Source organism: Psammomys obesus, unplaced genomic scaffold (genome assembly GCF_907164565.1).
Source record: "Psammomys obesus unplaced genomic scaffold, mPsaObe1.curated_primary_1811, whole genome shotgun sequence".
In the NCBI taxonomy this organism is placed as follows: Eukaryota; Metazoa; Chordata; class Mammalia; order Rodentia; family Muridae; genus Psammomys; species Psammomys obesus.
In genome coordinates this window covers 4,159,387-4,187,178 of record NW_026596125.1, presented here as the reverse complement: position 1 = coordinate 4,187,178, position 27,792 = coordinate 4,159,387, and the positions used below count along the sequence as shown (strand labels likewise).

At 49.0% G+C, this 27,792-nt stretch overlaps 2 protein-coding genes across 2 annotated transcripts in view; one reads left to right on the top strand and one right to left on the bottom strand.

The window, feature by feature from the left end:
• Window positions 1-4,960, bottom strand: part of LOC129665084 (acyl-CoA desaturase 3) — a 20,401-nt gene extending 15,441 nt beyond the window's left edge. The window contains exon 1 of the mRNA XM_055591601.1: window positions 4,934-4,960. Within this exon, the coding sequence (XP_055447576.1) occupies window positions 4,934-4,960 (27 nt within the window). The remainder of the gene's footprint in view (window positions 1-4,933) is intronic.
• A 12,594-nt stretch (window positions 4,961-17,554) lies between these two features.
• Pkd2l1 (polycystin 2 like 1, transient receptor potential cation channel) overlaps window positions 17,555-27,792 on the top strand; it is a 29,720-nt gene continuing 19,482 nt past the window's right edge. The window contains exons 1-2 of the mRNA XM_055591711.1: window positions 17,555-17,809; window positions 18,279-18,392. Coding sequence (XP_055447686.1) covers window positions 17,578-17,809; window positions 18,279-18,392 — 346 coding nt within the window. The 5' untranslated portion in view covers window positions 17,555-17,577. The remainder of the gene's footprint in view (window positions 17,810-18,278; window positions 18,393-27,792) is intronic.

Here is a 27,792-nt window from a genome sequence, read left to right as displayed (position 1 = left end):
CATCATCATCATCATCATCATCATCATCATCATCATCATCATCATCATCATTTACGGTTGGGCATCATCATGTATTAAAGGGTCGTAGCACTAGGAAAGTTGAGAGCCTCTGCCTTAGAGTATTCGGACTCCTCCTGCCATTCATTCAATAATGAATGCTCCCAATAAACCTGCATTTATATAATATAGCTTTGCTCCCCCATTAGCTCACTCCGTCTTATTTAATCAAACAGAACCCAGTCACATATTGCCTCACCCGACTCCATCTTTGTGAGTGTTGACATGAGGCTTATATTTAAAGAGAAGGAAAGAGATGTGTATATTAAACAGTCCTAGCCAGGTGCAATATGCCCTAGCATTGACCCACCATTGTCAACGCTGTGTGAAATCTGTTCTTAGAAGGCAGCTTTTCCCTTCTCTCAGCATCGGTTCCTGGGAAGTTTTTTACTCTTTGGGATACATAGCCAAAGGGAAGGACAATGTTGCGTATTTGGTATATCTCTCCCTGCCGGAATATTTACAGTGGGACCCCTAGAGCTGAGGTTTTTCCCTAAAATTCTGGCATCAGGAATGAGGCTGGCTGTGTAGTATTGGGTGGCTACTTAAATATCAGCAGGCATGGAGGTCGTTGTGGTTGGACCCTTCTTCAAAATAGTCTGTAAAACCATGGATTAAAGCTGCCAAAATCAAAACCAAATAAACAAAGTATCAGGTTCTGAGTCCTCTACCTGTTCCTAGGTGGAGGTGTGTCATGTTGAATGCCTGGTTAGGTTGCTAATAGACCATGACAGGGCAGGACAGTGCAGAGGTTCCTCCTTCTAATATTCTTGCTGAGATCTTTTCAGGTTTAATGAGTTTGATCTCCCCGGTGGAGAATTCAATGGAAAATTAGCCAAGTCTACTCTAGGAACCCCTAGGCCAAGAGGCCCCGGCTAGCTTATCTTAGTTTCTGTTAGACTGCCTGCCTGTGTGGATGGAACTCTGTCCAGCTAACAGCTTATCTTAGCTTCTGTTAAACTGCTTGCTTCTTCGAAGGAGCAGGAGAGAGATGCCAGGACATGGTTTCCTGTGCTGTACTCTGGACATTTGATGCTACGCTTCAGTCCCTAATACCTGAGTACTTTAGTGTAGTCCCAGCCAGCTGGGATAAAGACTTTCAGTAGGCTAAAAGCTGTGCCTGAGTGGTGGGTTCCCTGTTACAAGACAAAAACTTGACAAATACTTTTTTCCCCCTGAGGCCGGTCTCTTTATATATCCCTGGCTTGGCTGCCTGGGAACTTACTATGTAAATCAGGCTAGCCTCCAACTTTTAGAGATCTGCCTGCCTCTGCCTTCAAATGCTGGGATCAAAGGCATGCACCCCTATCCCAGCTAATTCTTATTTTCGGATGATTATCTAGCCCAAGCCTTTCTTTCTAATAAAGAACAAACTGTTCCTTCCTATAAGAGGTAATCTTAATAGCCTGCTACTCACCTAGATAGGTAATTATCCTCAGAGTGAGACTAGGTTAGATAGGTTTGTGATAGGCAGGTAGACAGGGAGAGGGGCCCAGGCTAGGGAATAAAGGTGGCGAACTTCCAAGATGGCCAGCTTCTTCCTACCCTTCCTAACGTGAGATTTAAAACTTGGCAGCTTCGAACAAAGGTCCCGCTGGCTTTTGTCTCCCGTCAGCAGGGCCCTGCTTGTGAACTGGCTCAACAGATTCAAGGCAGGATCAAGACATGTTATACAACATGCTGAGCCAATTAACCATCCTGTCTTTTTATCACAGCAGTAGAAACCCCAAGATTGAGTGCTTGCTGCTCTTGCAAAGGACTGGCAGTTCCAAGTGCTTATATCAGGGGGCTCACAGCTGTTATCCACCTCCAGGGGATCTGACGCCCTCTTCTGGCCTTCATCAGCACTTGACTACAAGTCACATAAGCCACCTACAGACACATACATACATAAAAGAGAAGTCTTTTTTTTTTAATTCCCTAAGACTGCTGTGGCTGCCCACATGGGTCCACAACCTTACATAGCAGCTGAAGCCCATGAGGACAAAGGAGGTGAGAGGATAGCCAATGTTTTGTCCTTGTGCCCCAGGTCATCCAGTCCCAGTGGCGTGACAAGGCACCTCTGAAAGGATGCTACTTCAACTAAGTCACCCTTCCTCTTGATCAGAGACACTTAGAGACGCCAAAGGTTGAAGTCTTTCTGGTCAGCGTGCATTCTGCAGAGGGAAATGGCCTCAGAACCTCTAAGGTAAACCACACCCAGTCAGCAAGACCCTAAGCATCCCAACAGTTGACACCACTGACAGAAGGAAAACTAAGGGAGCCACGAGGTTCCTTCCAAGTCCCCAGGGAGCCTCAACTGGGTAAAGAAAAAGGGAAGGGGCAGGCAAGGTTCACAGGGCCCTCTCCTTGAGAATGTCTCCATGGTGGCTGCTGATAGGCACTTCTAAGGCCCTGGCCCTCCCCGGGGAGCTATTGACAGTTAATGGCTGTTGGGCTGGGTTTTCTCTGCTGGTGTAGGCCAATGGTAACTGTCCATATTCCCTTGAGCAACCCCTCACCCATGCTCATATATGCGGCTCTAAGTAAACTGGTCATCACAGACATGAAAGTAGTTTGGGGACTGGGTAAGAGGAATGAGGAAATAGAGTTGGGGTGTAACAAGAGAGGGCAATGAGGTAAGGGTTATCAGCATACATTGTATGTGTGTATGAAAAATGTCACAATGAAGCATATTATCTATAAATTAATATATGCGAATGAAAAAGAAAACAGAGAAAGAACAGGTGGTCTAGCAGGTGAAGGCACTTGCTGCCAAGGCTGAGGGCCTGAGTTCCTTCTCCAGGGCCCAAATGGTGGGAGGGAGAATGGATGCCTGCAGGTTGTCCACATGAGCCTTAACACTCTCATTCACACGCACACGCACACGCACACGCATCCACGCACTCACACACATGAACAGGCACACACAGAGAAAGAAACATATTAAAAGAGAATGAACAAAGATTAACTTTTGACCATCTACATGGTTTTAAGGTTTGTCTCTGGAGAAAGTAATTTGTAATAACACTGAACAACAACAACAACAACAAAACCAAAGAATTTGTTTTGTTTAGTTTTTGTTTTCTGATTCACGCTCTCTCTGCATTGCTCTGGCTGTTCTGGAACTCACTCTGGAGACCTGGCTGGCCTCAAATTCACAGGGCACTGCCCCTCTGCCTCCTGAGCGCTGGGATTACAGGTTCGCGCCAGCACACCTGGACTAAGACAGATTATTAAAAAGGGACAAACACTGGTTCAGTCTCTACATAACTCACCTGTTATCTCCATGCTCACCCCAGCCACACACATCTGAAGGACTCTCAACATTTGCCTAACCACAAACACATGCCCAGAAGCAACATTCGTTTCTTTAAATAGAGATATTTCAAATGAGAATGATGAAAATCGCAGCAACTCCTGCTTGAGCTAAAGCATATTCGATCTGAACTTATTCCTGGCCGGGTATGAGCCCATAACTGTCCGAGAATCTCAAAAACAAGACTATAAACTATTTTTTTAACAGTAAAAACATATATTAATTCCCACTTCACCTAATACAGTAGGGGATCCTTTCTTTAACCCCGTTGATTGTGGAAGTGTGAGGGCCTGAGTTCAAATCCACAGAAGCCGCATAAAAAAAGCCAGCAACGGTAGCAGAACTGTCTGTAAATGCCAGCGCTTCTACAGGAAGGTGAGAGAGGAGAAGTTCTATAGGAACTTGCAGGCCAGCTAGCCTGGCATACAAAGTGGAAAAACAGAGTCTGTCTCAAAATAACAACAACAAACCACAAAAGATAGAAGGTAAGGACCAACTCCTGAGATTTTCTCTGACCAACGTGTTCAGCCTGGGTATGCTCAGTGTTCTCATACACAAATGCGCAGAGGCCTAGAGTGCATAGCTTTTCTCCAGAGAAAAACCTCGAGACCAGGCTGCAACAAATGTGCGCTAAGCGCATTTTTAAGGTTTTCTTTTTCATTTTTAAAAAATGTCTATCTTGCCAAATCTAGGTTTTGGCAGTTGCTCAACAGGAGCCCTCCCCATATTTTGAAGAACTGAACTCTCCCCAGTTAGATCTGTAAATTTGTTATAGTTTTTATTTTTGACACGCTCAAGAAACACAACTTGGAGGCCAGAGACATGACTCGGAGGTTAAAGTGCTTACCACGCCAGCATGAGGACCAGAGTTCTGATCTCCAGAACTGAAATATGTGCTGCCAGTGGATGGCAGAGCTGGCCAGTGAGACTAAATGTATCAGAGAGCTCTGGCTTGGCTGTGAAAATCTACTCCAGCAAATAGGAAGAACAGAAGAATCATTGAGATGGGGCTATTTAGAGCATTTGCTGCTTTTGCCCAGCACCCAGGTTCAGTCCCCATCACCCACATGGGGACTGAGGACCACCCATAACTCTAGTTCCAGAGTATCTAGTGCCCTCTTCTGGCCTATATGGGCACCAGGCATGAATGCAGTGCTCATTCATGCAGGGAAAGCATCTGTACCCATAAAACATGAAAATAAATAAACCTTAAAAATGATCAAGGATGACCCCCAATGTCAACCTGGGGTACCTACACTCATATACACATACATAAACATACATGAATTTATACCCCCCCCCACACACATGTGCTTATAAACATGTAGGCCTGCATTCTCATACAGGCACAGTACAAACACACATGAAAAAGGAAAAAGAAAGAAAAAACATTGGATGATCAAGTTTTTAGATTATAGTCCCACGTCCCACGTCCCACGTCCTCAAACAGCGGAAGGCAACATGGCTTTAAAAGATGGGTAAATCCCTCTGGGAATCCTCAGCTCTTCCACACCACATGATTTACCAGAGACTCTGTCTGGGCCGGCATTGGGCGGGATCCACTGCATGGAAGCTCACCTCTCCTTGCAGCAAGTTCCCTGGCATGCTGCCTCTGGGATGCCAAGAAGTTCTTCCCAGGACTGAAAATTGTGGCGTCTGCGGCTGTGGGACAGAGGAGGCTTCTGCCACAGAACCTGTTTCTGCAAAACAAATTAGGTGTTGCCACAGGACTTCCCCCTGTGCCTTCCACACAGGGCGGCTGCCCAAGTTCACCCGTGGTGTGTGTGGGTCCTCTCCCAGATAGGCAGATTTAAAGGCTCTGGCTGGCACTGAATGACTGGATCCTATTTCCTAACATCCCTTTTATCTGCTGCCAGTAAGGGACAAGGTGTGCGGAACTGGCCGGCCTAAGGGCAGGCCTGGGCTGAGGTGAGTGTGGAGGAGGCCAGGAGATGATGCAGCCAGATTGGGACTAAGCCAGAGTGATGGGGTGCTTCAGCATCCCAACAGCCCGCCCCTGCTCTTTATCATGAGAAATTGCTAAGGATGCTTTGTCAACTCTGGCCTTGTCAGTCAAAGAAGAGTTGGTGCCACCTCAAACCACCGCTGCCATTGGTTGGATGTAATCTTCTGGTCCCTCTTGTGTCATCTTGTTCTTCCTCCTCTTCTTATTACTATTAGCCTCTTGTCTACCCGTCAACCTTTGACTTCGGGGGCACACCAGGGATTCATTTTTGGAAGAGGGAGAGCTTGTAGTCCAATAGTAAGGGTTGAGTTCAAACCTAGGGTGATTCCACACACACTGCAAACACTGGGCAGAAGCACAAGAGAGAACCAGAAACCAAGGTGCTGCCTGTCATTTGGTATTCCTCTTCCCTTCTCATTCCTCCCAGCCTTTGGGAAGGGGAACCTAGGCTCCAATCCCAGGCCATGAGCCAAAGGTGTGGGTGGGACCTGTCTCTCCTCTTACATATTTCTGTCCAGAAGTCACATGCCAGTGGCTCAGAAAGTCTTCACTGCCTATGGACTCCAGGGCTACGGGCTCTGGCAACATTGTCAGACAAACACACAGAATTGTGGATTAGCATATGAGCCCTACATGTGGTCTTTAGGCAGGCTCTGCAGGAGCCAGCGAGCAATCCTGTTCCCATGCCCACACGTCCAGAACATGCTAGTGAGTGTCTCCTGCCTATTGAGTTGGAAGTTTGCTTTGTTGGGCTTGAACCCCGGGTGTTGTATATGTCAAACAGACAGTCTCCTCCTGAGCCCCACCCCCAGCCCTCAGGAATTTGGAATTTGGATAGAAAGCATAGACAGGCATTTTAATCCAAAATAGTCTAAAGGGCCAGTGTGTGGAATAGAAGTTAGGGTAGAGAATAGGTGTAAACAAATTCACAAGAGAGTTTGTTGGGCCCTTACTGGGGTTCTAGGTGGGGGGTACCTCCTGGATCCATCGTAAGACGAGGTGTGGAGAGGTTGAAAAGGTTGCACCAGCTGCTTGTGGTGAGGCTGAGTCAGCACAGAAAGGTATTTCTCAAAATTCTGGAGTCTAGATCAAAGCATCAGAAGACTTGTTCGTGGCCTAGTGCTGTTCACAGTAGGTTACAATCTTTAAAAACGTTTACATTTGTTCACTTTATGCGTGTGAGTGTTTTGCCTGCACATATCCGTGTGCACCATATGTGAGCTTGGTGCCTGAGGAGGTCAGGAGAAGGCATCAAAACCTCTGGAATTGGATAAAGCTGCCATGTGGGTGCTGGGAACGGAAGGAAGGAAGGAAGGAAGGAAGGAAGGAAGGAAGGAAGGAAGGAAGGAAGGAAGGAAGGAAGGAAGTAAGTTCTGAAACTTGCTGAGATGAAACAGCAGGTACCCTTGGGCAATTTACTCTGCATAAATGACACCATGTGTGTGATGGGAACGCTCCTTTGTTTTGTAAGGTTGCTCTATTTAATGGATTGTTACAATTGCACAGTGAGTAGCAATTGTTATTATTACATTTGCATGCGGACTCCTTTACTTGGGTCTTCAAAGAACTCCATGATTTTACCTGGAATGTCTCTCAGACTTAACTCCCCTTTCTGCTTATCATGCTCTACTCTTATCAAACCCTTTTCTTTCCTTCCCTCTTCTTTCCCCATTTCTGTCTCCATCTGTCTGCTACTGTTTTTCTTTACTTTGTTTCAGGGAGGAGATCTTATCATCCATCCCAAGCCCAGGGCAGCCTTTGATATAGTCTTCCTAGCTCACCTCTCCAGTGCCAGGATTGGAGGTGTGTGGCACCTCCACGCCCAGCTTTCTCACCAGTCTCCACCCTTGAGCTTAGCCACAGGCAGAGACTCAGTAATGACTACTGATTCCCTCCTGTTTTAGTCTGTCTTCTGTTGCTGTGAAGAGACACCAAGGCCTTGGCAACTCTTATAAAGGAAAGCTTTTAATTGGGGCTGGCTTACAGAGCACAGACTGAAAGAGGAGGGAAGATGGGGAGTGGTTTAGTCCTTGGCATCATGTGGGAAGCGTGGCTGTCTGTAGTCAAACATGGTGCTGGAGAGTAGCTGGGAATTCTATGTCTGAATCTGCAGGCAACAGGTAGAGGCAGGGCAGGGAAGGAGGGAGGGAGAGAGAAAAGGAGGAGGATGGAGAGAGACGGAGAACCACTGGGCCTGGCTTGAGTGTCTGAAACCCTGAAGCCTACCCCCAGTGACACACTTCTTTCAACAAGGCCACACTCATGCCAACAAGGCCACTTATCCTAATCCTTTCTAATAGCGCCACTACCTATGAGCTGGTGGAGGCCATTTCCATTCAAACACCCCACCAACTATCTTTCACTCCACTCCTTTTATGAAAATATTACTCATATCCTCACGGGTATATACTCAACAGAAATGAGAACAGGTGGACACGCCCACTCACACACATACACAAGCAACTGTGTCAATAAATTCCATAGCATCCAAAATGGAAGCAGAACAAGCCTTAATCTACTGAGCAAAGGCTAGTAGCAAATAATAAAATATGCATTTGGCCATAGAACTGAACATATGTTAAGACGTAAGGGAGCCTTGAAAGCCGAATGATGAGTGAAAGAAGCCAGACCGAGAACCCCATATTGCACGACTGTGTTTTTAGAAAACAACTGTGTTCAGAAAGGCAACTTTGAAGAGATAGAAATTAGGTGAGAAGTTGCTGGAAACTCAGAGGGAGGGTGGAGGTGCTGCTGTTATAGATGGCTAAGGAATACAGTTTCTCTGAGGATGTGGGGATTCATCTATGAATAAGCTAAGTGTCATTACATTGTTTTATTTAAATAGGCACAGAGAGTATATCTGAAAAAAGAAAATTAAACACAAGAAATCCTTCCAGCTGCTGTTGGTGCAGCCACTGCAGAGGCTGAGATTGTCAATTTGCTTAAATAAACAACGACACAAATCGTTAGGCAACCAGCCCCTGGGACTCTCCCCACCCACACTGAGCATGGCTCCTGGCAGAGGGCAACGGGGAAGGAGGGATGGAAGCCAGCGCCGCTCCTGTTCCGGGTTAGTTCCCGACAGTTCTCTAGGTAAGAAGGAAGAGCAGAATCGGGGCCATGCGACTGTGGACTTCTCCCTATCCCGTGACCCAAGCTAACCCCCAAACAGCTGCCAGCCAGGAGAGATGGTGCAGCTGGACAGTGGCCCCTCAGTCCAGGCAAGAGTCCAGGCGACCTCCCTTCTGCAGCCTGTCTGGCTTCTTCTGGAGAAGATGGAACAGAATCACTACTAGGTTATTTAAATTACTATACTCTATTCAGGTACACACGTGTGTGTGTGTGTGTGTGTGTGTGTGTGTGTGTGTGTGTGTGTGTGTTGCAGGAAAGTATGGGTTGAGAATGAAGACTCGAAGCCACAGAACCCAAGTGAAGATCAGAGGACAACATTCAGGAATTGCTTCTCTTCTTCTACCATGTGGATCCTAGGGACCCAACTCAGGTCATTTGGATTAGCAGCAAGCGTCTTTCCCTTCTGAGCCATCTTGCCAGCCCTTAGCAAGCACTGAGACCTGCTTGGAGCTTTAACTCCTCATGTTGACCCACAAAGGTTAAAAAACAAAACAGAAAACAGTATAAACTCTCTGCACGAAACTGTCAATTTAAGTCAGACATCTGCTCTATGCTGCAGGAGTCATGTCAGTTACGGAGTCCCTCTATAACCCAGCCATACGGGGGTCGAGTATGAAAGGCCAGGGGCACAAGGGTAAGAGAAGCAAAGACATTCTACCATCAGCCTCCTTCCCTGGAGCCCTGCAAAGGCTCCAGTCATTGTCCCAAACCCACCTTGGATCCCAGGGACAGCAGAGAGGTGTTGCCATCACCCCATACTGAGACCCCCCCCCCAAGCAGAAACAGTCACCTTTTAGAAACTAGGCTGTCTGCATAGGGGACAGGGACTTATCCATGACTTTCTTTCAGAACCAGCACTGACATACCGGAAGCACAGTTTACCTCTCCCTCCTACACCTCAATTTTCCGTCTGTTTAAAGCTACTGTCAACATCAGGATCCAAAAGGGGAGCTGAAATGCTCAATTTCTGTGGTTCCAAATTGGCCACCAGATTAAAATAACTTATTACCTTTTCACCATTACGTTGGTTTCCTTGGGCTTAGTGACCAAAATGGATGTGCTACAACTCACAGAGTTGGGGCTCCAGCTTAAGACAGCTGTTACAAGATAAGCCCCAGTCTCTTGCCCCGTGAGCATGTAGGTCACACTGTCTGTGAATAAGCATGGACTTCCATGGGCGCCCAGCAGCGGGGGAAGAATGGGCCTCCCAGGAACTGTCACAGGCCTTGTTTGAAGGAGACCTCCGTGTCTCCAGCTGATGGAGCTTAGCCTAGAATGTCAATAATGCAGGAGAAAGGCAGAGGCCAGACCAGCATGGAAGAAGCAAGAAGACATAAAATCCCAATAAGCCACGTCTGCTACATGCGGAGAGGAGTAGGTGATGGTTCAGAGGCCAGCAGAGGAAGAGACACGGAAGGGCTCAGGGGTGATATTATGTAATACCACAACTGACATGGCTCTCTGCAGGCTCAGGCTTGAAGCCCTAATGGTGAAGAGGGCAGTGAACTCATCCCTGAGCTATGAGACATTTGTCTGTCCACAGGGCACACAGACTGGGTCACAATCTCCCCTCTCTCTCCTTACTTCTTTCCCTCTTCAATTCAGGTCTGGAGTTTGGGGGAGGGGGCTGAGGAAGGTGTAGTGGCTGGGGAGCAGTCTCTGCTGGGGTGTGACTGCCTGTCTCTGTCCCGCTCTGCAGACCAGAGTGATTGTGACTGAGACACCTAACATCTCAGGAGCCGGGTGTGTGGTCAAGGGCTGACAGCCTGCACAGCTGAGACCAGTGTAAAAGCGGCTTTTATTGTCTGTTTCAGTTGTCATCTCGGAGGCTTACTGCCTCCTTCTGCTAACCTAGGCTTAGTTCTGGAAGCTTCTAGCCTCCACACAATCCTACCAAAGCCTAGAATGTTTTCAGCCTCTGAACTTAATGCTTAATAAGCTCACCCTTTCTTGTTTTTTTTTGTTTGTTTTCTGAGCTTTTAGCTGGCTGGTTCAACTCAGCTGTTCTGGCTCAAACTCCTCTCCCAGCTGACTCATTCAATTTGGCATGAGTCTTGGCCCCTGAATTACTCTGCTTGGCCTCAAACTAACTTCAGCAATCTGCTCTAATCTTCTCCCTTCTCATTTTCTGGCTCATTCTGTTTTCACCTATGTCTAGCTTGTTCTCTCTTCAACCTATCTCTGCAAAACTCTCCTGGTAAAACTACCTCCTCTCTCTTCTCTGCATCGCCCCTTAAGTAGCTTCCCTTTCCTCTCTCTTCTTGTGAGAGTTGGGTATATTTTATTCTGTCAACTCTTTCTCTGATTTGTCACCTTTTCTGCCACTCAATTAGACATCACTTTCAAACATGGGTGTGTCCTTCTACAAACTAACTTTACCTTCATTGTTTGGGATTAAAGGTGTGTGCCACCATACCTAGACCTGAAACTTGCTCTATACCAGACTGGCCTGGAACTCAAACCTGCTGGCCTTTGACTCCTGGATTAAAAGCGTGTTTGTATTTTAGCCAGATCACACAGCTCTAGGAGGCTTTTGGATGTGATCTCTTTCACAGAACAGCCATGCTCTGAATTAACATTCCTCTATAACCAGGGGACAAAGGTATGACAATAGGTCCACTGGTGGCCTGGCTCCCCTTCCCAGGCCTTAGGCCATTTCCTCCCTCCTGTAAGGACCTGCAGGGGATTTCCCCCTCTTGCAGAACCAGCCTGCACTGTGTGCAAACTTTCCATGTGAATGGACACAGACAACAGTCTGACACAGGCACTAGGCCTTCTCCTATTGGCTTCCTCCAGTGGCTACAAAAGCCCAGAAGGAAGTATTGGACGTTCTTGGAGTCCTGAAGCAGTATTCCCCTTTCTCCCTTAGGTGCAAGAAACATATCCTGGCCACTGCTGTCCCTTGGGGGTCCATCTTGCCCCCTCCACAATCTCCCTCATCTCCCTGCTTTCTCTCCATGTACTCAGATGCCCAGGAGCGTGGGCAGCCAGCCCGCTGTGCCCACCTTCCCCCACCCTACAGAAACCTCATTATTCTGATGTCCCCCTTGCTCTGCACTGAAAAGGCCACAGAGAGCTACTGGCCATGACCTAACCTAACCTAACTCTCCGCCATCCTTTGGGTAAGGGCTCAGGTGCATTTCCCAGCTGGGAGTTTTCTACTTCTCTGTCTCATAGCCCTGCGCCAAGGTAACCACTTGCCTGTGAGTTAGAAATTGACTGGAAAGTCAGTACTCTTCTTCATTTGGGGCAACTAAGCCAAGTTCACTGCCACCCCGGGAGTTTACAGATTTCTATCATTTCTTTGCCTTTTTTTTTTTTTTTCTTTTTAACCACATTGCTTGTATTTCAGGCTGGATTTGAGCTCTCTATGTAGTTGAGGCTGGTCTTGAATTCCCAGTCCTCCTGTTTCTACCTCCTAAGTGTTGATATTACAGGCTTGTGGCACACAACCCTCTTGAGCCCACAAATTTCTAAGATGGACAAAGGCCAAAAACTAACTGGACATGCCGACATGTGATGGCACAGAACACCGCCATATAAAAGGGGAAGGGGGGCGGGGCCCTCTTGGTGGAGCAGCTCCTGGAATCAGGCAGGACAAGGGAACGGGCTTGAGGTGGGGAGATGAGGCAGCGTTTTAAAGTTTCTTTGTGTGTGCCCTGTGCTGGAAGGTCTGGGAGTCTGCCCATGCTTATCCACACATCAGCTGTTTGCAAGGATCAGAAGAGTTCCTGGCACTGGGAATGCCATGGAGCAAAGATGCCAGAACTTAACATCTACTAGACAGATGCCAGGGCTTTGTATATTTTGCCTGGTTCATCGTTATTTCCAACTAGAGGACAGGATTGCTAGCCAGGAAGTGTGACATATATTCATTAGGCCTTGCTTCTTTTGGTCCCACCACCCACCTCTGTCCCATGGACTCCCTCCAGATGGCAGGCACCCTGAAACCTGTGGCCCTGACATTGGGCAGAAGACAGTTCGAAAGCCCCCAGGCTCACTGCAGGGGTCTTTTCCTCCCCTCCCTGAGCCTGTTTGCCTTCTCGTATCTTCCTGCTCCGGAGAGGGATAGGGAGAACAGACCATGCCTTCTGTTTTGCCTTTGGCACCCGAAGCACACGTAATTGTAACCTCATACATGTCCAGGCTTCACTGTTCCCTTGGGTCTGGAGGATTCCCTTTCAAAGTTCAAGCTTATTTGACTCTGGATTTGCAATATCACCTGGTCCAGATGCAGTCTTGGGCTCCCAGCTTCTCCGTGTCCTCTGTTAAAGCAGCAGAGTGCTGGCTGCATTTATCCCCTTCTAGCTGCGGACTGGCAGTGGGGAGGCTGAACTCAGAACCCAGGCTTAGTGGGACTCTCAACGCCACCACAGAGCTTCCACCTTCAAGAGCACTTCCACCCAGAGCGAGCTCGTGACCTTAACCATGGCACTCTAGCACAAGCCAGCATCCAGCATCCTCATCCCCCCCATCACTTTGCTTACAAATTGTTGTTTTCCACAGACAAGTGCTTGCACCCACATACCGATATTTGATAGATACCAGACCTTCCGGCCACTTGGAAAAGCTGTGGTTGCCCTGTCACCAACTTGGCCATCTCAGGTGCCTGAAGCTAACAGTCATCCACAGTGCAGGACTATAAGCAAGGAGTCAAAGGCGGGAAGACCTAGGGCTGATGTGGTGAGTGTGTCTGGATGTTCGGAAGGAGGCAATGTTCCCAATCAGGGAGGATGGAAGGAACCGCTCCCCCTGGGGAGGCACTGACAGAAGGCAATGAGGGATGAATTGTCCTCTCAGAGGCAGTCGCATGGCCCCAAATCTGCTGTTCCTTCTTACACCCGGAAGAGACCTCCAAGAACTGAGGTTGCCCCTTATCTAAAGGAGAGCATGGAGGCCACAGAAGGAGACAGATGTCAGACCTTCAATTACAGGGAGAGCTGCTGACCAAGACTGTTTACCCACAGCAACACATTCACCTTGATAGCTCTTAGCCCAGACAGAGCTCCTAGGCCAGTCAGGGAGAACAGCAAGCTCAATCCTGGGGGATGCAGGTATCTTTTGATGGTCTATCTCTTTTTAAAGATGCTTGTGTGTGTGTGTGTGTGTGTGTGTGTGTGTGTGTGTGTGTGTGTTGTGTTTTGCCTGCATGTATGTCTTATGCACCAAGTGCATGCCTGGCACCCTCAGAGGCCAAAAGAGGGCACTGGAGATACAGATGGTTGTGAGCTACTCTGAGTGTTGTGAATCAAACCTGGGTGCTCTGGAAGAACAGCCAGTGCTCTTAGCCACTGAATCCAGCACTCCTGATGGTCTTTTTGGTTTCCCTGAAGGCCCCTCCCAACCCTTTCTTAGGTTGCTCTACAGCCATTCAGTAGCCTTTCGTCCCTCTGTTTTCCTTACTCGGACACAGAAAGAACTAACACACCCCCAACCACCCACCTGACCCTAGTGAACTCAGCTACTTCCTGTTTTCTCGGAATGGTACCCTCATGAAAAGACTTGCACACTGGTCTGCCTCTTGGGAACTAGCTCCACACGATGGCTAGGAAGCTTCTGGAATGGCTAATTCCTGAGGATTGAGATGTATTGGCAGATCCAGACAAGAGCCTTCAGTTCCCTCACAGGAAAAGAAGAGGAAACAGGAAGCAGCAAAGGAGAGGGAAGGTGCCTGGACCCAAGAGTAGGCAGCCTTCCCAACTGGCCTGTCTGCTTTCCTTTCAGGAGAGCCTCCGTCTGTACCAAGGGGGGGCGCCCCCATCCTGCTGCCACCTGGTGGCCACTGCAGACGAAGCACTTTGTAGCACCATTCAGGGGAAGGAGGGTATTTACTGTCACTTCCCTGAGCCCTAATTCTAGAAGAGGTTATCTTTATGATTCCCAGGTATCATTTTTGTTTTGTTTTGTTTCTCTGTGTACCTTTGCCTGTCCTAGACTCACTTTGTAGACCAGGCTGGCCTTGAACTCACAGAGATCCTCCTGCCTCTGCCTCCCAGAGTGCTAGGATCACAGGCTCTCACTGCTGCACCTGGCAATCCTCAGGTATCTTTATCTGACAACAGAAACTTCCACCAGCTGAGAGTTACCTGAGGTAGCATGCTGTACCGGGGTTGGCCTCTGGGTGGCCAGTATTTCTGTATTTCTGTCTCTTCTAACATCACTGGCCTAGAAAGCTCATCTCAGTGACATTTCTGTCCACGTCCCACTCCCTGGCCCCTCTCTGCGGAGCTGCCATCCCTCTCAAAGAGGCTCCTCTCACACTTGAACACATCTCACCACATTCCTCCCCAGCTTGTCGGCGTCTGGTGAACCTGGGAAGCTCTGAGAAAGTTTTTCCAGGTGGCCCTGACGAGAAACTGGCACACGCTGGTGACAAACATGGGTGGCCGCCCTCCCTCCCGCTCCACACTAGGATAGCACCAGACCAAATTCTCATGCTATGGAGCCAACTTACTGAGGGGATTGACCAGCTTCCTGACTAAGTCTGCTTTTGGTTCGGACGGGCCCCACAGCCTGCCATTAGTCCTTTCATTCAGCAGCTTTCAAATTCCTCCAGCTCATAGACATCACCCCATGAAGCTGTGTGGACACAGCCTGTTCTTCATGTCTCTTGGAGATTAGGTCAACACAGTCCTGGCTGAGAGTGTCCACTGTCCCATGAGCTATGTGAGTGGACCGCAGAGGGACGGGGGCTGCCAGAAGTTGTGAAGGCCTTTAGCTTATAAAGCCTCCTTTTGGCATTTCAGCACTGAAACAGCCCCTCAGGTCCAGGGGAGCTATTGTCTTCAACACTCTGCAGATAGTAAGCTAGTCTCAGACTCAGAGGCGTATCACTGGCGAGTTAGAGGGCCAGTGTCAGCTCTAGGAGTTTTATTCAAATTCACATTCAAGAGTCTGACATCAAGAGGCAGCCTGAGCCTGTGGCTTCCCCCAACCACAGTTTGCCCTTCTTTAACAGGAAGAGTCAAGAATCTATGAGGCTTGAGAAACCCTCATGACATTTTTATTTGACTTGTGACTTCTTGACTAAGTTTGAACAGCGGAGGAATGACGGTGCCTTCTGAGATTGCTCAACCCACATCCTGCCCCATCGGGCAGTATGGGCTGATCCACACACCAGGAAACAGACTCGGTCCTGAGCCTCTGCGACTGGACGGGTTCCAGGTGGGTGACTATGAACGTGGTCTGGAGCTTAGAATGAGGACGCTTGTCACATGAGGAATGACCTCAAGTCCATTCAGACCCCTGCTGACCACAGGCCTCCTCCAGAATTCAGAATTGCCCAAGGGACAACCATGCCACATTCCTCTCTCTGCTTCTCAGGGACCACACCTTTGCCCTCCCATTCCTGACCCCATCCCAGGGTCCAGCTTTGTAAGTCCGGAGTCCTTGTGTGATGGCTTGAAAGGCTCTTGGCTGAGAGCTGGCAGGCCCCTCCCTCCTAAGTCAGCTGATGTAATGCAAGATGCTCTGCCCTGGCCCAGCTCCTCACCCTTTCCTCCAACAAACCACCTCAGAGCATCTCACTGGCTGCTACGGTGGAGAGATGGACACGTGCCCTTCTGTGGAGAGTCACAGTCCTCAGAGGCAGACCATGGAGGGAGTCACCCCTTCCCAGTGTCTGGGCCTTGGGCAGGAACTTCATGTCAAGGGTTCAGGACCATGACAGTTACCTTTCCTTCCCTGTTGTAGAACTTAGGAGACACTTAGAGAATTTAGGCTTAATCAGGGGGTGGGCCCTAGACTAGGTCAAGCTCCCCCTCTGGGAATATTCAAGGTGGGGGTCTCCAGGCTACCATGCTTTGCTAAACCTGAAGGTGGGCTTCAAGCCAGCGTGGCTGAAGCAGCTCTATGCAGAGATCTAGGTTAGACGAGACCCCAGAAGCCACCTCGGATGAGGGCCCATAGAGTAACTACCAACTCTACAGCACCACACTGCTCTGGACCACAGCCCTTGCTTATAGTTAAACCTGGGAAAATGAGCAAAGGCCAGAGCTGGGCACAAGCAGGGGTGTGCAAAGGCCAGAGTTGGGCATAAGGAGGGGTGTGATCAGAGGATCATGCCAAGTCTCCATTTGGGAAGCTGAGGAAGAGGGAACGCAAATTAGTCTCAATAGCTTCCACAACTCACTTCATGCTGAAGCTTACAGTTCCTCGTGCTAAGTAAAGTGCCAGGAAAGATGGCCAGATCATCTGGTACAGAGATCTCCTCCTCCTCCTTCTGGTCCCAATTCATTTCACCTTTGCCCTAGGCTCTGTGATACGTCCTCCCTACCAGACCACAGACTTTTTACCTAAACCGAGCCCCAAGTTCTTAAGAGGTACGCCTCTGGGGTGTATGCATCACCAATGAGCCATGAAGCTAAACCTCAGGAAAATAAAACCAACCTGGAACTCTGCTGCCCTTTTCCTGTCCCAGTCACCAGCAGAGACCCTACCTCTTAAGATCTGGTATGGTGTTCTCCTTTGCCTGTGCCTTTCAGTGAGCTGTAAGGGACCCGTGCTCTGAGGAGTTCAAGGAGGCACACTGAGGGGCCTGAGAGAGCATTGACTGAGCTGGTGGGAGGGCCTTCTCCCACCCTGCCCATCCCTGGCCTTGCTCTTCGCCCTGACTTCTTTAAGGAGTTGTTGGTTTGGGGTTAGTTCTTTCAGGAGCTATTAGCTTAGGGCCCTGCCCCTAGCTCCCCCACTGCCCTTTGATCACCGACTTCACAGCGGGAAGACTGGGCATCCCATTCTGGACCCCAGCAGTCTCTGGACCCCTCTGTCTCTCTCCCTCTATCCTCTTACTCTGCCTGCATAACAACCTCAGGACCCTTTCTATCTGCACTTTAAATATCTCAATTTTAGCTCCCTTAAGGTTCCTTTCCTTTTATGTCTGGCTCTCAGAGAGAGAAAGGAGGAGAGAGAGGGGGGAGAGAGAGAGAGAGCGCGCTGAAAGGATTGATGACCATCTTACCTGCTCCCTCCCCTCCCTGAGCTCAGCTCCCCCACCCAGACAGGAGGCAGAGGCTGAAAGAGAGCAGCTGCTCTTAGAGAGCGCTCCCTGGGCCCTCTGCTGCCCAGGCGGTTGGGTCTTTGTCCCTGTGTCTCCTGTGAGTGCCAGGTTCCCACCTCCTTCTCCATGAAGAGTATGGAAAGTGCCAAGGAGCAGGAGCTGCAAACGCTGGGGAGTGGAGCCTGGGACAATCCTGCCTACAGCAGCCCCCCTTCCCCAAATGGGACCCTGAGGATCTGCACTGTCTCCAGTGTGGCAATCCCCCAGCCTCAACCCAAGAAGCCTGAAGATGGACACCAGGAGACACAGGGAACCCTGGGATCCAGCTGCTGCTTCCATGTCTGTCACATCATCAGAGGTATGGGGCATGAGGAGAGGGTTTCCTGGGGTGTTAGAGTCAGAAAAGGAAGCACCTCAAGGTTTGAGAAGGGGACAAAAGTGACTCAAAGAAGAAGAAATTTTGGTGTCTGCAATCTGCCTGTGTTAGAGTAGCTTGCTCCAGGACAGAGGCCAGGCTCCTGGTCTGCCAGAAAGGTCACTTGGCACAGTCATCCCTTGGGGGCCCAGGGGTGGGGGAGCAGGAGGACTGAGGTGAGCAGGCTCTAGATCACCCACCTGGGGCTGATGCCTGCCCCGGTCCAGTATCCTCACCCTGCCTCCCTGAGGGACTTTGTAGGAGGGCAGGTGGAGGTGCGGGTGTAGTAGCCAGGTCCCAGGGGCTATCAGGTGGGCGAGGAAGGACCGGTGGAGGTGGGGTGAGGTCTAGGGACAGGCAGGAGGGGATAACTAAAAAGATGTGCTGTTGGGGCTTCCTTCTGCACCCTCAGGGCTCTGGGGAACAACCCTGACTGAGAACACTGCTGAGAACAGAGAACTCTACATCAAGACCACCCTGAGGGAGCTTGTGGTGTACGTCGTGTTCCTCGTGGACGTCTGTCTGTGTGAGTAGCCACTGTCCCGTGGGCCTCTGCCCGGGAGAGGCTCACGTATTCGAAATGTCTGTATACAAAGTGTGCAGGCAATGCTTGAACATCTGTGTGAAGTGTGCGGCTCCTGGGAAATTTATATACACACCAATATACAACTCCTGTGGCTTCTCACACTGAGTCCAGTGGAGGAAACCCGGTTGGGAGAAAGATCAGCAGCCATGGCATTGTGTTGACGGATGGACATTTTAACCCTCTGTAAAGGGTGGAGGGTCCCCCTCTCTGTTTAGTGGGTTTTGTGTGATTGGTTACTGTGTAACATCTGTTTTTAGGGGCAGGAGGAAAATGATTCAGGCCTTAGAGAGTTCCTGAGAAGAGGGTTGGGGTTCAATAGTGTGGCAGTGCATTGTGGGAAAACCAGCTCCACGCAGGCAGCTGGGGCAGTCTCACGTGGGACACTAGCTGGGGAGCTTCAGTGTCCAAGTTCAGAGAAGTAAGTAGAAAGACTACCACACGGGCTAGGGGGAAATGGCATCAAGGAACACGCAGGGTGAGACAGCTGGACTGAGTACAGGCTGTCTGGCCGGGAGGGGAGGGACCCTGCAGGAACTCTCAGTTAAGAGTTGCACATAAGTGACGTTTGCCCCTTGCGTGCGGCAGTGTTCTCTGTGTTGACCGAACCTGCAGCTTGCACCCCCAACTGAAACACCTCCCAAACCGGTTGGCATCTGTCCTCTCCCTCTCGAAGGCTCTCTGCTTTTTAGGTTGCACAAGTCTGCAAGTGCGTGTCAAGTGTGACAACGGAGGTGTGCTGGGAAGTGTCGTTTGGGCCAGCCACCACAGTGGTCCTCTCGTGGCTGACAGATGTACTTGCTGGGCCTTGCCGAATTTCCCTCCTAGAGAAAGCCCCTCAGTGTGAGGTGGAGGTGCTGGGACGAGGGCTGTGGACCCCACGAAAGTCCTTCGGGTGCGTGACTCCCAGAGAGCAGAGAGACTGGTTTGTGGATGTGGAGACTGGTTTGATTTTCTGCTGTCAACATCTGTTAGGGCAGGAAGTTCCTCACCTCCTTCCACCCTGTCACAGCAGACAAAGCTCACAAATAAAACCTTTTTCTGCAAGTATCCGCCACCCAGATTCACAAGCTTTGGAATAAGGTTAGCAGTTTTCTAACTCTCCAGAGACATTGTGGACCGTCCCGGACTCCTGGGTATGGAGCTGGAAAAGTGGAAGCTTGAGCCTTGTCGGCCTGTTATTTCTAATTCTTGTGAACTCACTGCTCTGATCAGGGCCAAATGGTCTGGGACTGGCTTGAGTTTGCATCCTGGGCCAAGCTCACTTATTATTGGAGAATCCCAGAAGATGATTTAGGCAGCGGTGCAGGGCAGGGATATAGATGATTCAGAGTCACTTCATTATGATCGAAGCTGAGAAATCTCACAGGGCTGTGTCTGCTGTCCCACCAGCCCACCCTGGGGATACCCGTGGGGATTTTGTTGTCTCACAGGAAGTCAATTTTACTGCGGACAGCTCCGCTTTCTCCCACTTATGCCCCTTCCCAGCTGGGCACTGGACAGTAGGCATATGCATGACTTTCTGCTGTAAGAGCTAACCTCGTTCCCAGACTTCTTTCCTTTTCTACTCTATAGTTCCCTGTTACTCTCCAAAGTGGTGGTGTCCGACTTCTGCAGTGAGTGTAGTGCTCCTCTTCCTTCGTAAGCAGCCTGTTCTCCAAGCTCAGGCATTTCCCTTTTTCTCTCATGCAAGGTGTTCCATGCCCCATAGTGACCAAAAGTCGGGGCTCCAAATCTGCGGAGTTAGATTCAACCCTTTCCCTCTGTCACTTCCCAACAGGGGGACCATGAGGTAGCTTCCTAACTCCTTCCGGAGTCAGTGTTCCCTTACATCCCCAGCTGATCCCACAGGACTACGTGGTCATTTTACGGGCCGTTCGCTCAGCCTGGCAGCTAGAGACAACTCTTTCAGAGTGTTTGCCACGCAGCCGCCTATCTCAGCCCTCATCAGTTTGATGTCCTTTACTGGAAGAGACGTATCAAGGGACATCTGAGTGACGCAGTGCCCCGTGGCACCATTGCTTCTGTTGCAAGCGAGCATGTTCCCACTTGCCAGTTCTCACAGAGCCGTCTCCCTCCCGCACGCAGTCACCAAGTTGCCCCACTCCCTACTGCCCAAACACAAGGCAACCTGGAATCATGAACGCTTATCCTCTCAGAGGCTACAAGATGGGGAACTTATACAAACGCATCCATGACAACCCATTAGCTCTCTCCAAACTGAAGGGTCTGCCTCCCTTTGCCCTTCCCCCATCCTGGAGGCCACCTATGGCTATGATGTATTTCTCTTTCCTCATGAAGAACTTCATTAGACCTGAAGCCTTGCTCTCCCACGTAGCTGTGAGTCTCCTGACAGCGTTTGCCTGAAGGGTCAATCAGCTCAACTCCCTTTCTACAAGCCTGTCTTTCTATAGTTATGACAGAACTGCCCCCTGGGTATCGCTGTGCAGGAGGACTGTCACTCAGTGTCTGGAAGTAATTAGCTTTGTATTCACTAGTGGAATAGCAACACTTTCGAATGGTCCCCCAGCTTGGTTTTAAAATATATAGAAAAACAAAAATCTTTTAAGAAAGGGCCCAGAGAGATGGCTCAGGGAGGCCTTCAGTGCCTGGCTGCTTTGGCAGAGGACCAGCTTTGGTCCCCAGCATACGGTGGCTCACAGATGCCTGTGACTCCAGTCCAGGGAATCAGATTTCCTTTTGAGGCCTCCACAGGCCTATGTAAATGTGATGCATTCACATAGCAGTTGGCAAAGCATTCACATAAGATGGAGAAATAATACATATGAAAATGCCTTCGCAGTTTCTCCAGAAGGCCTCAGTTTACCACCACTGCAGGAACATCAGGGCTTTGCCAACTGGCTTCCGAAGCGACAAGCGCTGTGCCACCAACTGCTTCCAAGGGTTCTGCAAAGCTAGTTTAATTTGTATTGTCATTTCACAAGAAAGGAAAAGTCTCAGTGCGACAAAGAGCTTCCCTGGGAACAGACCGTGAGAGGAAGAAGCAGGAAGCCAGCTGAGCAGCGTTGGGCTCAAGGTTGAGGTTTTGATTCAGCAGTGGGTGCCGCATGCAAGTGGTACTTTATTGTCACCTGGCCACATCCTAGCTCAGCAATTAGGAAGAAGTCCTGTTTCTGCTGACCCGACCCAGAATGTTCCCATCCCCTGCTGGCTGAAATCAACTCCCTCCCCTTCCCAAAAGGAAGCAGAGTCTTAAGAGAATGCTGCCACCTACGTTCCTTCTTCTATCGTTATATTGAAAGCACAAGGTAAAGTCATTTAAAAAAAAAAAAATAGAACTTTTTTGTTTGTTTTTTTGAAACAGGGTTTCTCAACCTTGGCTGTCCTGGAACTCACTCTGTAGACCAGGCTGGGCTTGAACTCACACAGATCCACCTGCCTCTGCCTCCCTGAGTGCTGGGATTAAAGACATGTGCCACCACCAACAAACTAAAGAACATTTTTATTTATAAGTCACCTCCACCCTATCCAAAGGCATTTAATTTTTTACATTAACAACATTCATCCGTATGTATTCAACGCTTTCACATGTGATTACATCAGCCATACTCTCTTATGTTTCTGAGCAGTTGATATATTTTGATTTTATGATCACAATTAAATCACAATTTATTAAGATGTTCTCTTACTGCTTCAATATTTATGATGGGGAAGTGTCTCCACACCTGTCGCCTCTTCTTGCTCTTGTTAAATTTGTTCCCAGGGCATGTCTAAAGAGATTAAGTATGGAGTATCTTGTTAAGTACGGAGTATCTTGTTAGTGCTATGTGTGACCGTTTGTCTCTGTTGAGCGTTACACATACTTATTATAGTGCCATGGCTGTAAGGCCACACCAGCGTAAGGCTCCGTCAAAATTAGATATTCTCGGTCATTATTTTTAGTATTAAATAGGTATAAAATGGTACAACAATCTTCCTTAATTTTCCTGTCTTTGGTTCATAGTAAGGACAGTTTTCTTAGTCTACTTTGTGACTCGAACCCATGGTGTATAAATCGCCTAAGACAGACACTGTTTGGAGGAGGAGGAGATTTTAGGAATGAGGAATTGTTAGACTCGTGGTGGGAACCCCCACTAGGCCTTCATTTTGGAAACTGGAATCCTGGGAGTGGGAGGAAAAGCCTGTGAAATTGGACATTGGTACCTGCAGAGCCCCTGAACTGACTGTTGTAGATGGCCAGGCCGACCCAGGGCCCTCTCCCTTATGTTTTGCTCTAGCAACTTGATGACCATTTATTTGGTGACTCGTTTGACTAACACGGAGCTATCTTCTTATCCAGGCAACATGGGGAAGCCATCAATCTCCTCATTATGTCAGAATGCAGCCCCGAGAGCATTCACATCTATGACCTCACTTGACCAGGACAGCTATTCTGTAAGGGATAGATATCATTATTCCCATGCCCAAAGCTCAGGAAAATGTCAGTCTTGTCATGATAAACCGTGCAGGGATGGCCAACCATTCAGAAAGGCCACATTAATGGAGTCCATCCTGTCTGAGCTACTGTGCAACAGAGAAGTGCAGGGCAGTGAGTGATGGTCCTGCCCCTCCTCCACCCCGGCCTCCCATCCTGAGGGTTAGGAGAGAGCTCCCAGGCTTTTGTCTCCTTGGATGGATGGCTGTGGCCTTTTGTTGGTGGAGGAAACGCTGAAGGTCTTTGTGTATAAACAATGGCTGTTTGTTTTAGGAAGCATTTTCGTTATCTCAAAGGTGCACCTGGGACTGTCCCCATACAGGAGAGGCTCTGAGCCTTGACCTAGGCTGGGTGTGGTCACCTGGAGTTGGGGAGGAGTATGGAGAGAGACCCTCAGCCTTTTATAACTCATGTCTACACATTAATAAATGTGCGTTGGTTGCTCCTCATCATCGCTGGCTCTAGTTCTCCAGAACTAGAGTTGGTGTGTGTTATGATAATGATGAACATGACATTCAGCAGATCTGGTATAAAGGAGGTTGTGGGAAAGAGGGAAGGGGGAGAAAGGCGTCATGACAGAGAAACAGGGAGAGAGTAAGAGAAAGACCATAAGAGCACGGGAGAGTGGTGGGTGGGTCCTCCTTATCTGGCACACACCTGGCAGAGGCAGCAGGCAATGATGTCAGAGGCTGCTGGCCCCTGAAAGGCAGGCTCATGGGACCACCTGCATGTTGGCATGTGTCTGTCTTCCCTCATTCTGCACCCTTCCTTTTTTTTAAGCACATACTTGGGGGGTGCCTGTGGAGCTAAGAGAACAACTTGTCAGAGTAGGGTCTCTCTTTCCACCTTGTGGGTTCTAGGGACCCAGCTCAGGCTGTCAGTCTTGGCAGCAATCACCTTTCCCGCTGAGCCATCTCACCAATCCATCACTCTCTTGTCTTTCATTGGATTCAAGGTTCAGGTATAGTCTTCGTCATCGGGATATTAGGAAGAATTGTCTTTTTTAACTGCACTTTTCTAGAGTCAATGAGGAAAGAAACAGAGTGTATGTGAGAGATCCAGCTAGGGTCTGTAGTGAGCCTCTGTCTGGCTGTTATGATGGCATAAGTTAACCAGCCATATGGAGCCATCGGTGAATGGAAGGTCACCTAATTCAAGCAATGGTGCTACCAGTTATTAGTCACAGAGGTTGAGATACTTAAATCTCTTTGAGCCTTGATTTCCTGCTGATGTCTGCCTATTTGAAGTTGGTAGAAAACAGCCTGGATTAAGCTTTCAACAGCTATCAGTTGTCATTCTCCATTAAAGCGCAAGTAAGGAAGGTGCTGAAATCTCCACACTCTGGCTTGCTGTACGTGAGATTAGGCTCTGGCCGCACTGGTATAAGTGGGCAAGAAAAACAGAGGTTGCCAACATCACACGGCACAAGTCTGAGTGCTTGTCCTGTCTCTACCCTGCTCAAAGGTGCTGAGCAGAGTAGAGAAACTGAACCGCACAGTGCTTTGTTCGTGAGCGGAAGGTCTGGGCTTTAAGGTTCAAAGCGGACCCTGAGGCAGATTGTCTGTTGGAAAGGTGGCTCAGTGGTTAAGAGCCCTGTGTGTTCTTCCAGAGAGCCCAGGTTTAGTTCCTAGAATCCACGTGTGGCAGCTCACGACCATCTGTAACGCCAGGCCCAGAAGACCTGACTCCCTCTTCTGGTTTCCACAGGCACTGAATGCATGGTGCACAGACATGCATGCAGACAAAACATCCATACACATAAAATAAGAATAAACAAAGTCTCAAAAAATTAATAAAAAACAAAGAGGCTTATTAGAAGAGTCAGTAACACTATGAGCAGACAGACAGACAGCTGCCTGGTGGAGCCTCTGAGGAAAGTTCAGGCCTCAGTGCATTGCAGGGACTCAGGAGAACTTAAGCCCATGAGGAAGAGCGGGGTTAGCCTCTCACGGATCTCAGAGGAGTCTGCAGCCAGACTGTCTCTGACTCCCCATCAGGCATCAGGGAAAAGGGTAAGAAGGGGCATGCATCAGCATCAGTAAGGTGGTAGGGCGGGTGGTAGGGTCAGGCATGCCGGCTATTTTATGTCAGCTTGACACCATCTAGAATCATTTGGGAAGCAGGAAGCTCATCTGAGAAAATGCCCCAACCAGACTGGCCTGCAGGGAAATCTGTGGTGCATTTTTTGAATTGATAATTGATTAATTAAAAAAAAAAAACCTAGCTCATTTTGGGTGATACCACCCCTGGGGTGGTGGTCCTGGGTTCTGTAAGAAAGCAGGCTGAGCAAGCCATGAAAAACAAGCCAGTAAGCAGCAGCCCTCCATGGCCTTATTTGCTGCTGCCTCCATTTCTGCCCTGAGTCACCGCCCTAATTCCGCTGGATGGTGGACGACAAGCTGTAGAATGTAATAAGCCCTTTCTCCCCGAGGTATTTGTGGTCACTGTGTTTCATCACAGCACAGACACCCTAAGGAAGACAGGTAGTCACTGGTTATCCTTTGCTGTCAGGAGCCTGGCAACCTCTCTCCAGAAAGGGAGAAACCTGGGCACCTGGGGGAGTCGGGAAGGCAGGCTCCTGGTTGGAGCTTACTGGTAGCCGCGGTGAGGGGGAGTGAGGGAGGCTGCTGCAGACATCTTGGCCTGAGCAACAGTCTTGGCTGGATTCTAGCAAAGGGTGAGATGGAACCATTGGCGTGTCTGGCAGGCTGTCGGGAGTTAGTCTGTAGAAAGATCTTGGAGACTGTGAAATAAGGAACACAGGTAAGGGGTTGTGAGGACACCAATAACAAACTGTGCTCCGGATGGTGGCAGCAGGCATTAGGCTATGGTGATGCCTCAGGCTGGGGTGGAGGTCCCAAGCCCAGAAATAAGGGAGAGGGCAACGGTTCTCAGGAGGTTGCTGGGTGGAGCCTGAGGCTTCCTCTGATCCTTTCAGCAATATTGTAAGGGCCTCTCTTACCCAATGACATAATTGTGTAAGTTCATATCCCTCCTACCTGTACCAAAGCAACAGATTGCAACACACTGACTGAAAAGGCTGATAGGAGAATTGAGCTATCTTCTACTAATATGAATACTAAGGGATACACAAATTCAGTTAAAAAATGTTTTTTTTGCTTTTAGAGAACACGGCAGTTTTAAGCACAAATGTCCCTTCTGTTTGCATGCATTGTGTTTAGCGTCTTTTTTAAAGGCTAGGGGTTGAACCCAGGGACCTGCCCTTGCTTAGCACATGCTCTGCCACTTAGTGAGTCCTCAGACAAGTGAGACTGACTGATAGTCTGGAGGGAAAAGCAGAGGAGACAAGAGTGAGATCCTGGCCTTTCACCCATTCATCCAGTCAAGCACTTATGAGGTTTTACTACGCTCTCAACCCCGGGGGGACTGGTAAGGGCTACGGAACATACCAGGCACATCTGCCTCTAAGAACAAGGGACTCTGACATGTAATCAACAGGGATACCAGTTGCGATGGGTGCAGCAATGGAAGACTGCTCCAGAACCGTGGCAAGATGCGGGGGACAAAGTAGCCAGGGGAGACCCAGGAAATCTTGAGGTCCCAGGGGCTGGTATCCATTTAAGTCTGAGGAAGCATTGTCAGGGAGGCCCAACGTCACGGCCATCTGCTTGCTTATTTGTTCTAATGGACTGGGCTCTCTGCCTGGATATAGTATTTGCTGGAGGATAACTTATGAGCCACCAAGCTGCAGGCGGCAAACATGCAAGATATTTTCCATACACCCCAGCTCACAGGAAGCAGGAAATTAGAAATCAAGGCCCGTCCTTCACTTCTGTGATACGAAACAGCTCTAAGTGGAAGTCTGTCCCTCCACTCCCATCCTGGCTTATAGAACTTAATGAAATTAATGAAATGTTTGTCACACTTAGATACAACAAAAGCTTCATAATGTGGCATTGGGCTGGAAAGAAACAAGCCCCACATAAAATTATATTATTAGAAAGAGCAGTGGGAAAGGTATTTGGAAGTGACTACCAGTCTGTGCCCAGCTCAAATGAGAAGGAATATTGTCTGTAGCCTGGCACTGTAGCAATGGTAAAACAGAATGGGGGAAAACGAGAGTGCAGCTGAAATAAACCTCCCAACATAAAAATCACTGTGGAGACAGGTGAAAGCTTTTTTTTTTTTTTCCTACCATGATAGAACATTAGAGTGGTTAGGGAAAGTGTTTTAGGAGATTGCAGGGAAGGCATGAGGAGGAACAAACGCTTAACAATGGTTACTATTCCTACGAGAAAGTAGAAACTAGAACTAATTACCCTCGTCTCTTTCCAACACTAATTATGAATTCGATAAAAGCTACACAGAGTTCAATTTGCCAAGAAATAGGCCATCTTTTCAGAGAACTTCTCAACAAGCCAAGCACCGAGAGGGGCTCAAGAGGAGGCCCTCGGGGGTGCTGTGGGATGTATCGTACTACCAGGTCTTCAGCCACTAGGGCAGTCGTTGCAACCCCTTATCACAGCTCTTCATGCTGTGGTGACCCCCACCTTTCCTCGCTACTTCATAACTGTAATTCTGCTACTGTTAGGAATCAGAATGTGAATACGGGATCTGCAGATGGTCTTCAGGGACCCCTGTGAAAGGGTGCCCCGACCCTCAAAGGGGTCACAGCCCACTTCTGTTGTAGGCTGAGAAACTGCTGTAATAGGAAAATGACAGAAGAGCGGGGGCTGAGTGCACAGGGCGGCCGTCAGGAGAGGGGTGGGAGAGGCCCCAGAGAGCCAGAGACATTGTGATGGAAGCATTTTCCCCGGCTTATGAAAGAGCAAAGGGCTTTTGGGTCTCAAAAGTTGGAAGCGTTTTATTTCCATGCAATTTAAACCTCTGCAATCCTTTGTAAACTCTGTATGTCGGCCTTTTGTCTGAAGTGGAGCTGGTAGAGGG